At 43.2% G+C, this 12,849-nt stretch overlaps 1 protein-coding gene across 2 annotated transcripts in view; it reads right to left on the minus strand.

Moving 5' to 3' along the window:
• The window catches only part of LOC134455919 (alpha-2-macroglobulin-like), a 53,113-nt gene that overhangs the window by 22,259 nt on the left and 18,005 nt on the right, over positions 1-12,849 (minus strand). For both annotated transcript variants that reach the window (XM_063207279.1, XM_063207278.1), the window contains exons 8-16: positions 12,457-12,541; positions 11,810-11,939; positions 10,835-10,955; positions 8,737-8,846; positions 7,919-8,086; positions 4,760-4,996; positions 2,638-2,853; positions 1,474-1,623; positions 1-42 (exon numbers count right to left, since the gene is read on the minus strand). The exon at positions 1-42 is cut by the window's left edge and continues 108 nt beyond it. In XM_063207279.1, the coding sequence (XP_063063349.1) occupies positions 1-42; positions 1,474-1,623; positions 2,638-2,853; positions 4,760-4,996; positions 7,919-8,086; positions 8,737-8,846; positions 10,835-10,955; positions 11,810-11,939; positions 12,457-12,541 (1,259 nt within the window). The remainder of the gene's footprint in view (positions 43-1,473; positions 1,624-2,637; positions 2,854-4,759; positions 4,997-7,918; positions 8,087-8,736; positions 8,847-10,834; positions 10,956-11,809; positions 11,940-12,456; positions 12,542-12,849) is intronic.

A 12,849-nucleotide genomic window follows, 5' to 3' on the forward strand; every position in this document is an offset into this window, starting at 1 on the left:
ATACGCCACATGGGAGCCCAGTGACGGCAGCAGGTCATACACCTGCATGGGGATCAAAGAGGAGGTTAAAGTCCCCACATCCAAACGGCTGACCTGGGAGCAGGACTAACAAATGACCAGATAACAAGTCTGACAGGCGGACAAAGATCCTTCTATGCACTGCCGCCTTGTGGACACAGGAGGAAATTGCAATTCAAAGCATGCGTTTCAGACAAAGAACGCGTTTTCAGACGTTACATTGAAGGTTCAAAAAGTAGGTGAAAGGTGCACTGTGCAATATTTTTTGAATTTCCAGAATGAATTACCTTTTTCATGAATACTGCACTTACCACCATCAAAATCTAAGTATTCATTATCAGTAGGAAAATTGCACTTTTCATACATGAAAAGGGCGATCTTCTCCATTGTCCGCCATTTTGAATTTCCAGAAATAGATATTTGACCTGCAAAACTTACTGTACATTGGTCATGCTAGTAAATATTAATTACTCAGTAAATATTCCGGAAAATATCAAATTTGGCAATAGGCAGCACAGTTTCATGAACAGCATAGTTGCAATACCTAATCTAGCCACCATCTTACACACTGCACCTTTAAAGCCTGCATATGCAAACGTCTGACCTAGGAGCAGGACTAAGAAATGACCAGATAAAACGAGAAAAAGTCCGCTTCAACCAGGACTTTCTGCTCCCACTAGTAACAGGGTTAGGATTACTATAGCAACAGGCTGACCTGAGGAGATGGTCTAGGGCCTTGGTCTCCCAACAAAGACCCGCGGGCCAAATCCGGTCCGGTCATGACAAACAATTGGCCCGCCATGAGGTCTGAACACAATACAATCATAAATGTGTGTGATTTTCGATCACTAAACTTCAGTGGGTCTTATCTCTCCAAAGCATCTCTCCAAAGCATTCACACAGAGTAAGATCTTACGCTTTTGGGAAGCTGTGAGAGGAATGGGAGGTTCGGGGAGGGGCACTGCTTGTCTGATTCTTTGTTTTTTTTGCTGTTTGGATGCCTGGTCTGTAGGATGTTGATGGGTTTTTTTTTTGTCGTGGTTTGTTTTTTGTTTGTTTGATTGTTCAATAAAAAAAATAAAATAAAAAAAGATCTTATGCTAACTGTCTCCAAACAGACATTGACAAGAAGGGAAAACAGAAAAGCGAAACTCTGTCCAGACATCTAACTTGTTTCTCATTGAGTTGGGTTGTTGGTTAGGCCCGCAGCCTCACTTGCTCTACATAATTTGGCCCTTGGAGAAAAATAATTAGAGACCACTGGTATAGGATTAGGGTCATGCTAACACCAGGAGATCATGTTCACTTCAATAGACAAACCCTAATCACTAACCAGGAGATCATGTTCACTTCAATAGACAAACACAACATCTTACTACCGGTGTACCACAGTACGTGAAATTCTATGGACGTCATTCAGTAATTGAGGTGGTAGATCATTTTGCTAATGCTAACCCTTTCGGCATCCAGTTGCTTCCCAGGCTCCAGAATCATCACACTCTGGTCCACGGCACTGAGGCCACACAGAGAGCCAGGCTGGGCAGACAGCTGCAGGGAGCCCTTCTCTCCAGGAACCGCCCTTGGGGGCGAGAACTGCACGGACACCTGCAAAAAAGACACACACACACATATGGTTACACTTGACGATAACACACACAACATCAACTCTGTACTGTACACGCTCCTTTGCTCACTTGCTTCCTTATAGCCTCATGATGACGTCACCGACAATAGAATTGTATTTCAATATCTCATGTCATTGTCTCATTTGCAAACGGGATGAAAAGAATAGTCCCCCTAAAGTTGTTGTGGCTAGGCTGACAGCAGGGAAACGTTATTGTTTTCTCCATGGAGGCGGGGCGTCAGCGAAACGCGAGGCCACAAGCACAGGCCGAGGACGAAGTCTGCATGTATAGCCATAGGTTGTAGACAGAAATTATGTTATGTTATTAATGTACTCTCTATATGTATACCTTGTGCAGGGTAGAGGAAATCTAAGGTACTCAAAGTAGCAAATAAAAAGTATAAACATTGCAGCCTTGACTGCCTCTACCCTGCACAAGTTAGAGCACCAAGTCATTTTTTTTAACACCATGAAGCTTGTTTTCTGATGCTGTAAATGTGGTTATGCTGAATACCTTATTGGCAAAGCAATTTGCAGTGAAGGTCTTGCTGCCAGCCATCACTGGGGAGGACGCCGTTTTTAACCATCGCACCACATTGACAGTTTTGTCATTATAGTATTACCCTTCATTATTCTATCAAAATGAATAAATCAATCAAAATAAACTATGCTAGGTTTCTAAAAAGATAATGTATGTAAGCATGTTGTGAGTCTACACCATTTTCAAATGTTGACCTTTTTCTACTCAAACTAAATCATAGGAACACAAAAAGGTGACGTCACGTCGGCATCCTTGAAACCATGGATAATAAGGTGTATTGAAACTTTGGGCTCGTTTTTGATGGAGCTTTTGCTATGCCGTGCACATGCGCACTTTGCCAGTTTGATATAGTCTGGTGAGACCTTTCTAACCACAATGCATCAAACTAGCAAAGTGCTGCATAGCAAAAGCATCACTGCTTCATCAAAAACGAGCCCATGGTCTTGCTTCATACCTTGTTGGCGAAGCACTTTGCAGTGCTGAAGGTCCTGCTGTCCGCCACCACGGTCTCGCTGGGCAGGACGCAGTAGGCCACGACCTTCACTGTAGGAGCCATCTGGGGCCTGACGGACAGCTTGAAGGACACTTGACCCGTCACGACCGGTTGGGAGCCCGGCGCAACCGCAGCGTGAGTGAAGCCGTGATGAACAATCTGTCCTTTGGACAACGCCTGCAACACACAAGGGAGGAGAGAAAGCTATGAAGCTCCTACGCACACAGCCAACAATGTTGCCAGATTGGGTGGTTTTCCGCCCAATTGGGCTGCTTAGGAAGGCCATCTGCGGGTAAAAATGGGCAAAGAGGGGCATTTGGACAGGGTTTCCTGCAAATTTATGGGCATTGAAATTAACTTTTTTCTTCAACAGCCAAAATGGCTAGAAGATCTTAATCTTACTAGTCAAACACACACTCCCTAATGGGTCTACAAAAGCGGATTCCAAAAAAGTTGGGACACTTTGTAATTTGTGAATAAAATCAAAACGCTGACATTTTCAAAACATTCAATATGTTAACAAGGTAGAAGAGTATGTACAGACAACAAATCAGTTGTTAAAGTGAAGCAGAATTATTGTTTTGAGGTAATTATGTAATCATTTAAAATTTCACCCTTGCAACAAATCCCAAAAAAGTTGGGACAGGGCCAATAAAATGCATTTTATATTAGATAAGACTAAACACAACACAAGGGATGAGACTGAACAGTTAAGTACTTTGACTGATGGCATAATTTTATTCAAAAATTAGATATTTTGATGTGCGAGACATGATTTCAGCAGCTCAACTGATAGGTGTGTTCTTCAACTTGTTTACCTTTTTGTTATGCTTAATATGGGCATATCCTGACAGCAAGAAAAAAAAATTGTGACCTGTTTACTCTTATGATGGAACCACACTATTGGAACATAGTAGAGATTTAAATTTGCCACCATTAGGGGACAATATCTAAAGGCGGTGCTCCAAAATATAATGCCTTGGTAGCTATGTTTGCTGTTTAAAGTCTGTATGTATCATTCAACATTCATTTTAATGCTCTACATGACTAAGAAGACCCTAACCAAGTCACCTCTGCACCCCCTTACCATCGTATATGCTGTCTTTCAGACTGACCACTAAATCAAGCTGAAGTATTCATTTTCTATATAACCTGGAGGGTGCATGACTCCATAATTTTCAAAAAGGATTAAATATTTTCCATCCTGTAATCAGAGGACAGTTCCACATGTCTCCTAGGTTCACAGAATGAGCTTTTCCGCATGCAACACTGTGTAATGTGTGCATCATGTACATTATTCAAGTGTTGTGTTTATGGTCATTTTTTCGAGAGCTGTCATTGTTGGAGTGTCATAGTTTGCTTATTGACCACGAGTATGTCATGATCTCATAACTCATGCAATGATTACACAGAACTCAATATTACGGAAATAGGCCTTATATGCCTGCAATTTTGATAATTCAATCTTTCTGTGTAATAGATAAGTAATTAGTCCCTCAAAATCTTCGCTGCTGAGTGCCACAGCCTTTCTGTGATGGTATTTTAGTTGTGCATTAATGTTGGCAGTCAATATAGTTCCTTTTAAAATATTCTTCCTAGTGTTATTTTTAGAATTATCCAACTATTACAACATGTTCTGGCTCTGTCCCAACTTTTTTGAGATTTGTTGCATGGGTCAAATTTTAAATGATCACATAATTACCTCAAAACAATAATTCTGCTCGACTTTAACAACTGATATGTTGTCTGTACATAATGCTCTACATTATTAACATATTAGATGTTTTGAAAATGCCAGCATTTTTTTTATTTTGACATTTTGATGTCCCAACTTTTTTGGAATCCGCTTTGTACATGGCTAGTAAGTAGGTATTTTCTACCAATCAAACTGAAATTTCACCAGCATTTGGCTGGTTGGCTGGTGATAATTTAGTAGCCTGTTTCCTACCAGACCTCTGTGTGTTTAAGCTCTGGACCCCCCTGGTGCCACTCAACACACACAGTAGTGGAGCTCATGAAGCTGAACGGGGCTACAGGTCGGGCAAGAGACAGGCAATTCATTTACAGCCCTGCTTCCACATACCATGTAAATGACATCCACAGACTGTGACTGGAAGGTCTCCCCGGTGAAGGTGTACTTGATGGTGATGGTGGTTTCCTGGCCACACTGGAGAAGGCCCTGTGTCTCCTGCACCTCCAGAGCGCTGGAGGTGGGAGCGAAGGCAGACGCGGCCCTCAGTCTGGACACCGACTTGGATCCGTGGTCGTAGTACGGAGTTCTGTACGGCCTATAGCTGGTCACATCTGCAGTCACACTGGCCTGGGGAGAGGAAGAAAAGAAACGTTAAATAAACTAAATTAACTTTTTACAAGCCTTTATTGTTTTCTTGTTGTTGTTTTTTTCTCAGACAGGACAGTGAAGCAGAGACAGGATGTGAGTTGAGAGAGAGAGACGGGGAAGGACTGGCAAAGGACCCGGGCCGGGAATCAAACCCAGGTCGGCCGCGTAGTAGACGAGAGCCCTACCATATCAGCCACGGTAGGGCCTGAATCAACTTGCCAACTTGCTGTTGAAGGGCCTGAATCAACCAGCCAAAATGGCGAATAGACAGACAAGTTTATCTTACTAGCCAAACGCACACCCCCTAATGGGTCAAAGTGGCTAGTAAGTTGGTCTTTGTACCAGCCAAACTCAAATTTCACCAGCATTTGGCCGGTTGGCTGGTGTTAGTTTAAAGCCCAGGAGACGTTTACTAATGCCAGGCATACACTGTGCAAATTTTTCAGTCGCGGGTATTCAGCTCCTACTTGCATTGTATGAGTGAATGGAAGGGTTTAAAAAGTTCACATCTCATGACTCACGTCCTCACACTATATGACCCGAGGGTCAGATGCGACCACAATGCTTACACTTTACTAGCCTGATTATCATCGACTTTCAAATCTCCTCGAGACTTGGTCTGACCAAGAGCATAACAATTAACATTTCCCAAACGGCATGGTTGACAAGCCTCCCTTGGTTTGCTAGCGACAAAGTGGGAGGAGTTCCCGATTTTTCGGGAGCTCAGAAAGTACTTGCATTGCTCATGACCTGACTAGTAGCAACGCTGAAGGTGTTGTGTCACTAGGAGGGTACAGCCTGGCTAACACTTTACGACACAACGGGCTTGTTTTCCGGAACTGCAGATGAACAAAACACAGAAGGGAAACGGGCAGCTGAGGTGGAGACGAGGATGTGCTCAACAGCCTGATCTCCAAAAAATCCATGCTCCTGGACACGGATGTTAAGGACATGAAATCCGTGTCCAGGAGCACAGATTTTGCCAAAATTCCGTGCTCCTGGACACGGAATTGTTTTCCGTGCTCCTGGACACGGAATTGTTTTCCGTGATGGACACACGGAAGTGCTTTCTATATTCCCACAGCACTGTGTTAACTCTATCATTAGAAAATATATACCAAATGCCAATCCTAAACAAAATAATGCTATAGCAATTGAAGTTGTGCCCTGACCAAAACATTCCCTAACCTTAACCTGTCATTAAAGACATATTTTTGAGAAATACCTTTTCCAGTTGGTTGCTAGGCTATCAAATTCATATAATGAATGAAGGAAAACTAGCTGTGCCCAGACCAAAACAATCCCTAACCCTAACCTGTCAGTAAGAAATGTTTTTTTGAGAAAAATATTTGAAATTAGAAAAATCCTGAGAAAACACAAGACTGTGGAAACATAGAGCTGTGGGAGTATAGAGAGAGCACTTCTGTGTGTTCAGCACAGAAAATAATTCCGTGTCCAGGAGCACGGATTTTTTGGAGATCACGTTGCGCTCAAGAGCAAATCGCGGTACCCTGGTGATTTATGCCTTTTTGTGCCTAGGTCACTCTATGGGCCATGATGTATGCTCTTTGAGATTCCAGGGCATAGAGCTGGTCAATCAACACAGAAGGGGGGTGACAGGGACAGCACTTTGCTACAGAGAGAGGCGTTCTGGATCTTCACACTCCAGACGGTGCACCCTGGCGGCCTCAATGAGGAATTGGAATTGAATTGCTTTATTTGAGTCGGTTGTAATATAATGCCACTTGTATGGAAAATGCTATTATTATTATCTTTTATTTTCTGTCACGCATGGTGTGGTGTGTCTATTCATTCATTGTTTTTTCTTTATGGTTCACATGTATATATTTTATTTTCCTACGGCTTACGTGGCAATTAGCGAACGTCATGACTGTTTTTTTTTTTAAAACCACCCTGCCTACATCCTCTGTAAAGACGCTGAAGAAGGCTTAGGAACGTCTGTCTGTCTGCCATGCTAACCCAGTATTAAAACTGCAAGAAACTGATCCGGGAGTGCGGCTTTTTTACTATACATGAACTTTGCTGTTTGCTCGCACCCAAAGACCTTGTAAGAAACTTTTCGGAGTTGAGCGCACTTTCTCTACTAAAAATCGGGTCATAGCACATGCTTCAACTGTGCGATTCACTCACGAGGGGCAAGAAGGATTTCAAACAGTTTTGATTTCTTGCGACCACACGATTGCAGATCGCAAGCTGGTTGTGAGGTGAAATCAATCGCTTGTCATTACCCCATGTACACCAAGACTCACAATTGACCTCTGATTAAGCAAGAAATCAGACGGATTCCAAAACAAGTTGTGCGACTGACCAATCGTGGCAAAATCAGGCCAAAAATTGTACAGTGTATGCCGGCCACAAGGTAGACAAGGTTCATGAGGAGTGTCTTCTGGAATCCACATGACATGAGGTTCTAAGGTTCTAAGCTGGAATGCTATGGTAGTTATGCCCCATTAGGAGAATGTATGGAGTTCAATGGAAAGTCACACCCATTTAAGAAACCGGACTTGATCCCACTATGTTGCATGATTCATCTTGGTTACCATTTTGAACATCTTTGGTTACATAACACATCAGGGCAGAAGACCACACAACCAGTGACAGGCAATCTGGATACATTAGTTTACTATCCAGTGTCACATACTATACAATACAATATGTATCTAACGTTGACTTAAAGCGCTTTCAAAATACACATAGGCCTACGCAATCCAAATGATGCAATTTTTACCTGTCCAATTCAACCAGGTAATTGCCTGGATGAATGATCACCTTGTTGAATTTTGTAGGTAAAACCAGGTAATGTGGCACTGAAATGTAACTAATGAATCCAGGTTACACACACGCACGCACGCACGCACACACGCACGCGGCTCAACTTACGATGAGCTCAAAGTCTCCTTGGATAGGAGCCGTGTCCAGTGAGAACTGGGCCTCTCCAGCTGCGTCTGTGGTCAGGTTCAGCAGGAGTTCTGCTCCCCACCTCGGACCTTTGAACAGATGGACGGTTCTGGAGGCCATGGCCGTGTCATTGTGATGGGTCGCTCTGATCTGTGGACACAGCACAACAAGCAGCCAATGCATATTGTGAAAATGTACTTAATTATTTAGATTGCCATCAAACCTGCATAATATCCTTCTCCATCCATTTTGTACATCTTTCCACTTAATATTGGTAATATTCATTGTAGCTCTTAAAAATTCGGTCAGCAATTGTACGTTCATGCTTGGATTTCACCATAAAAAGAAGAAAGCAACAGCACTAATATTTTTCCAATTATCGCCAAAATCATGGCTGCTGCAGTATAATGGCACGCCTCCTATAAAGATGACACTACATTCAGCAGACAATGATCTAAGTGGGTTTATCCTTTGCACCCACTGTGGTTGCATAGCAATTCAGTAGTTCAACAGGGTCCAACACACAGACACAGACACACAGACACACAGACACACAGACACACAGACACACACACACACACACACACACACACACAGACACACACAGACACAGACACAGACACAGACACAGACACAGACACACACACACACACACACACACACACACACACACAAATCCATACCTCCTGTTCAACGGTCTATGTTGCCCCATGTAACTAGCTACTGTTTTCCAATCATCCCCTAGTAGTCATTGTGTCATGTGTGTACACAATCAGCATGTGTTTGCATTTTCCTCGTACCCTGCCCTTCAATACGGCGCCTTCCTCGATCTTGTCCGGCGTGTCAACAAAAACGGCTTTCCCAAGAGAGTAGTCCAGCGGGATGTCTTTGCTCTCAGAGCGACTGATGCCTAAAGAGAAGAAAACAAAAGCTTGTGTCACCACACACTACTACAGTGGTTCTCAACTGGAACAGTCTTGGGACCCACCATTTTCCAATCTTATTCAGTCGCGACCCAATTTTTTTTGCGATACTCGAATGACTGGTTGCACACTACTATCGCGCATAAACATTCTGATTTTATCTATGACGACAGATGACACAAGTTCAATCGCCTATCAAAATAAAAGCTGTAAATTGTTGCAGGAAAAGTTGGATGTTTTTCTGTTTTTTTAGCGAATCAATGAATTATGATTTTTTTTTTACACCATGGCTCTGCGACCCACCCATGACCCCTCCGCGACCCACTTTTGGGTCGCGACCCACCAGTTGAGAAACACTGCACTACTACATCTGCTGGCTTTATTTATTTAATTTTATTTTTTTGGGGGGGGTATGCCTTTGATATGACAGGATAGCTAAAGACATGGGAGCTGATTCAGGTGTAAACCAGGTTCAGTTAAGAGGTAAATGATCTAATAGAAAATTAGGACTCCAGGCTCTTGTATTAGATGATTTACCTCTTAACTTAACCTGTTTCACTCCTGAACCAGCTATTAGTATACCCCTCAGCTGGCTTTTTTATTATTGATAATGACAGGATAGCTGGAGACATGGACAGTAAATGGTTGCAACAGAAAACTGATTAGGGAAAGATTATTAGTGAAGGGATACATCATAGCATGTATGCCCCATCACACTGTGAAGTAGGCTAAAACAAATGAAGTTGGACAGTGTGTTTTCCAATGCAATGTTCGCTTCTCTACACTCCGCGTTTTCCTCACATTTTCCTGGAAGCTTGACAGGTCCATCAATTGTAAATCAACCACGAGTCGGACAGCCCATTCAAATGCATTGGCCGCGGAAGTGTGGCCCAACCACGAAAAACGGGGCTTTATCGTGACGGCACCACTAGAACTACCGTTATAAACTATTTTAATTTCGTGGAAACACGATGCATCTCGTGCGATAGGGCTCCGCCAGGCTAAGAGAGATGGGGTATGGTTGGAAAATGACCTTGAGCCAGAATGGAACCAAGGTAACAATATGGAAACAGTATGGGGCCTTAGCCGTTTCAGACATGGCCACGGCCACGGACAAAACCTTTTTAAAATGGCCTCTTCTGTCCATACCGTGGCCTAACAGTAGGGGACTGGGTTACAAGTTACGCCGGCGACCAGGGCTCGATTCTTTTCATTTACCAGTCCTTTCCCATCTCTCTCTCTCTCTCTCTCTCTCTCTCTCTCTCTCTCTCTCTCTCTCTCTCTCTCTCTCTCTCTCTCCCCCATTCGTTTCCCGTCCTTCTTTCACTCTCCAATCACAAATTAAGTTCTAGTGTGCATTCCAATATGCTGACTCCAGTCCTCTAATTGTGCTTGTGGCCTCATGTTTTACTGACTTCTCGCCTCCGTGGAGAAAACAAATAAGTTTCCCTGTTGTCAGCCTAGCCACAACAACTTTCTTCATTCACCATCCAGTTTGCAAATGAGAAATTGAACTTTAGCGAGATATTGAAATACAATGCTGTTGGCAGTGATGTCATCACAACATATTACTTCCTGGTTCGGGGCCACAAGCACAAGTGGAGGACGCGAGTAGGGGCGTTGCTAGACCTATTTTACAGGGGCACGTGCCTAGGTATTGATTTACTGTGCCCCGGTATGAGTTAAACAAAAGAAAACAACAATCTTGCTATCTTGGAGTTTAGCTCAAGTTTAGCATACAGAGTAATCTACAGAATATGCACAAAATAGTGTACATGCACTACTTGCAATAATACAATTAATTTAAAAGCTTTTTAAGATAAATAACCCAAAAAAATGTGCCTGCTCATTTTGCGCGCTAGCATTATCCCTTGGTGCCCTTCTGCTGACGCCCCTGGACGCGAGTCTGCATATTGGAAAGCACATATAAAAAGCCCAAAACAATTTCTTTAAAATGGCGTCTTCTTCCACTCACCTGTCCCCTCCTCAGCTACGGTGGCCTTGAAGGTTATGGAATCCCTCAGTTTTGCGTTCGTGTCAAGAGCGGTTAAGGTCGCCATGGAGAAGACGTGAGTGGCACAGCCAGACTTATCCAGCTGAGAGTCGAGAATCAAAACACACACACACACGCACATGGACACGCACACGCACACACACGCACAATTGGAAGCGTACTCTGAGGTTTCCGGACTCTACTGTAATGCTACATTCCTCAGCCACTTCAAATGGAGAAAACTTTTCATTATTCATTACACCAACATGTCCACAAGCAGACGCAAATCGGCTCCATCGCATACTGTACGGCCTTTGGCATTCCGCCACACACCCATCACTGCTATATTCTACACATGAGTAGGGACTGTTTATCTGGAAACGGAAGGACAAAACCAATCTGTTTCCAAAAATATCCTGCTGCGTGGAAACAGCACCTAAAGCTGGGCTCAAACTACATGACTTCAAAACCCTAGCGATTTTAGCTTCGGGTTGCACTGCACAAATGAAGTGAATCGCAACTCTCATTACTCAAAGTTCTATTTCAAGACATAATATCAAACATTGCTTGACATCTACGATTTGCTGTCGGTGAGTCTTTGAACCGGCAAAATTCTATCTTAGAACGATGCACACGACAAAGAAGAAAACTCATCCGACAATTGCTTGCTGATGGTCGTGGGGGGTAATAGTCCACTGGTTGTTGCAGGGGGGGTTTGAGCCGGGAATCGGGCCGATAGTCATGTAGTTTGAGCCTGCCTTTACAGTATGTCCTTACCCTTAGTGCAGGAATGTCAAACTCCAGTCCAGGGGCCGATTCTGACCGCGGGGTCATTTTATTCGGCCCGTGAGATCATTTCAAATGTGCATTACAGTTGGCCTGTTTAGTACATCATCACTATACAGTATAATAACGTGATTTCACTCCTCAGTCAAACACAGTGAGGCATGTCCTTACCTCCAGTGACTCCCTCTCACACAGCTCCACAGACACAGAGTCTGCATCATCGTCTAGGTAGCGGTTGAGATCAGGGGCTCGGCACAGGGACACAGAGGCTTTCCCAGGCACAGGCTGGCCAAACGTGTACCTGGACAGAGGACAATATTTAAAGGTGAATACTCTGTCATTTCAAGTTAGTTAATCATCATAACATGGCAACTGATGCTTTAACCCATTTTAGCCTAAGCCCTTTTTGGGAAAGTGTGCCCGGCCTCTGCCTCTTAAAACCTAAATATATCAGCCTCCGAAGCACATAAAAACATGAAATGAGTTGCATAGGACCTCATTTTGCGTTAGAATGTGTTCATCAGCTCTAACATACCCACATTTTTCATTTTAAAAAAACCCCTCAAATCTCAAGAGCCTGAATGCAGCGTATGGTATGTCACTCCAGGCTAAAATGGGTAAAAGTCATTATTCATCAAAAACACCTGAACAAAGGAAATTACTTATGGACACACACACACACACACACACACACACACACACACACACACACACACACACACACACACACGCACACACACACACACACACACACACACACACACACACACACAGACACACACACACACACACACACACACACACACACACACACTTACTTGGCACATGCCTTCAGCTGGATCTCTGGAGCTCCAATACTGAGTTTCTCTGGAGTGTTCACGCTCACATCAAACTTAGGCAGTACTGAAAGAAGAAGTGGTAGTCATGGTTTTTACCCTTTGTGATATGACCAAGAAATGAAACTTCTACAAAATACTCAACACCCCTCATCTGATTGAAGATCAATGATAATTTTATTTTAATTTAATTCATTTTAGCACTGGAAACAAAAATCACATCGAGATAGAAACATCTTTTCCAAGTGAGCCTTGGCCAATGCAGCAGCACACAATTAACATATTACAAACAGACAGGGTTAAAAAAAATGCTGACAAACAAGGTAAAAATAAATGCATAAAAAGGTTAGTACTTGTAAAATGTCAAATGCAAGC

This window comes from Engraulis encrasicolus, chromosome 9, assembly GCF_034702125.1.
Source record: "Engraulis encrasicolus isolate BLACKSEA-1 chromosome 9, IST_EnEncr_1.0, whole genome shotgun sequence".
Lineage (NCBI taxonomy): Eukaryota > Metazoa > Chordata > Actinopteri > Clupeiformes > Engraulidae > Engraulis > Engraulis encrasicolus.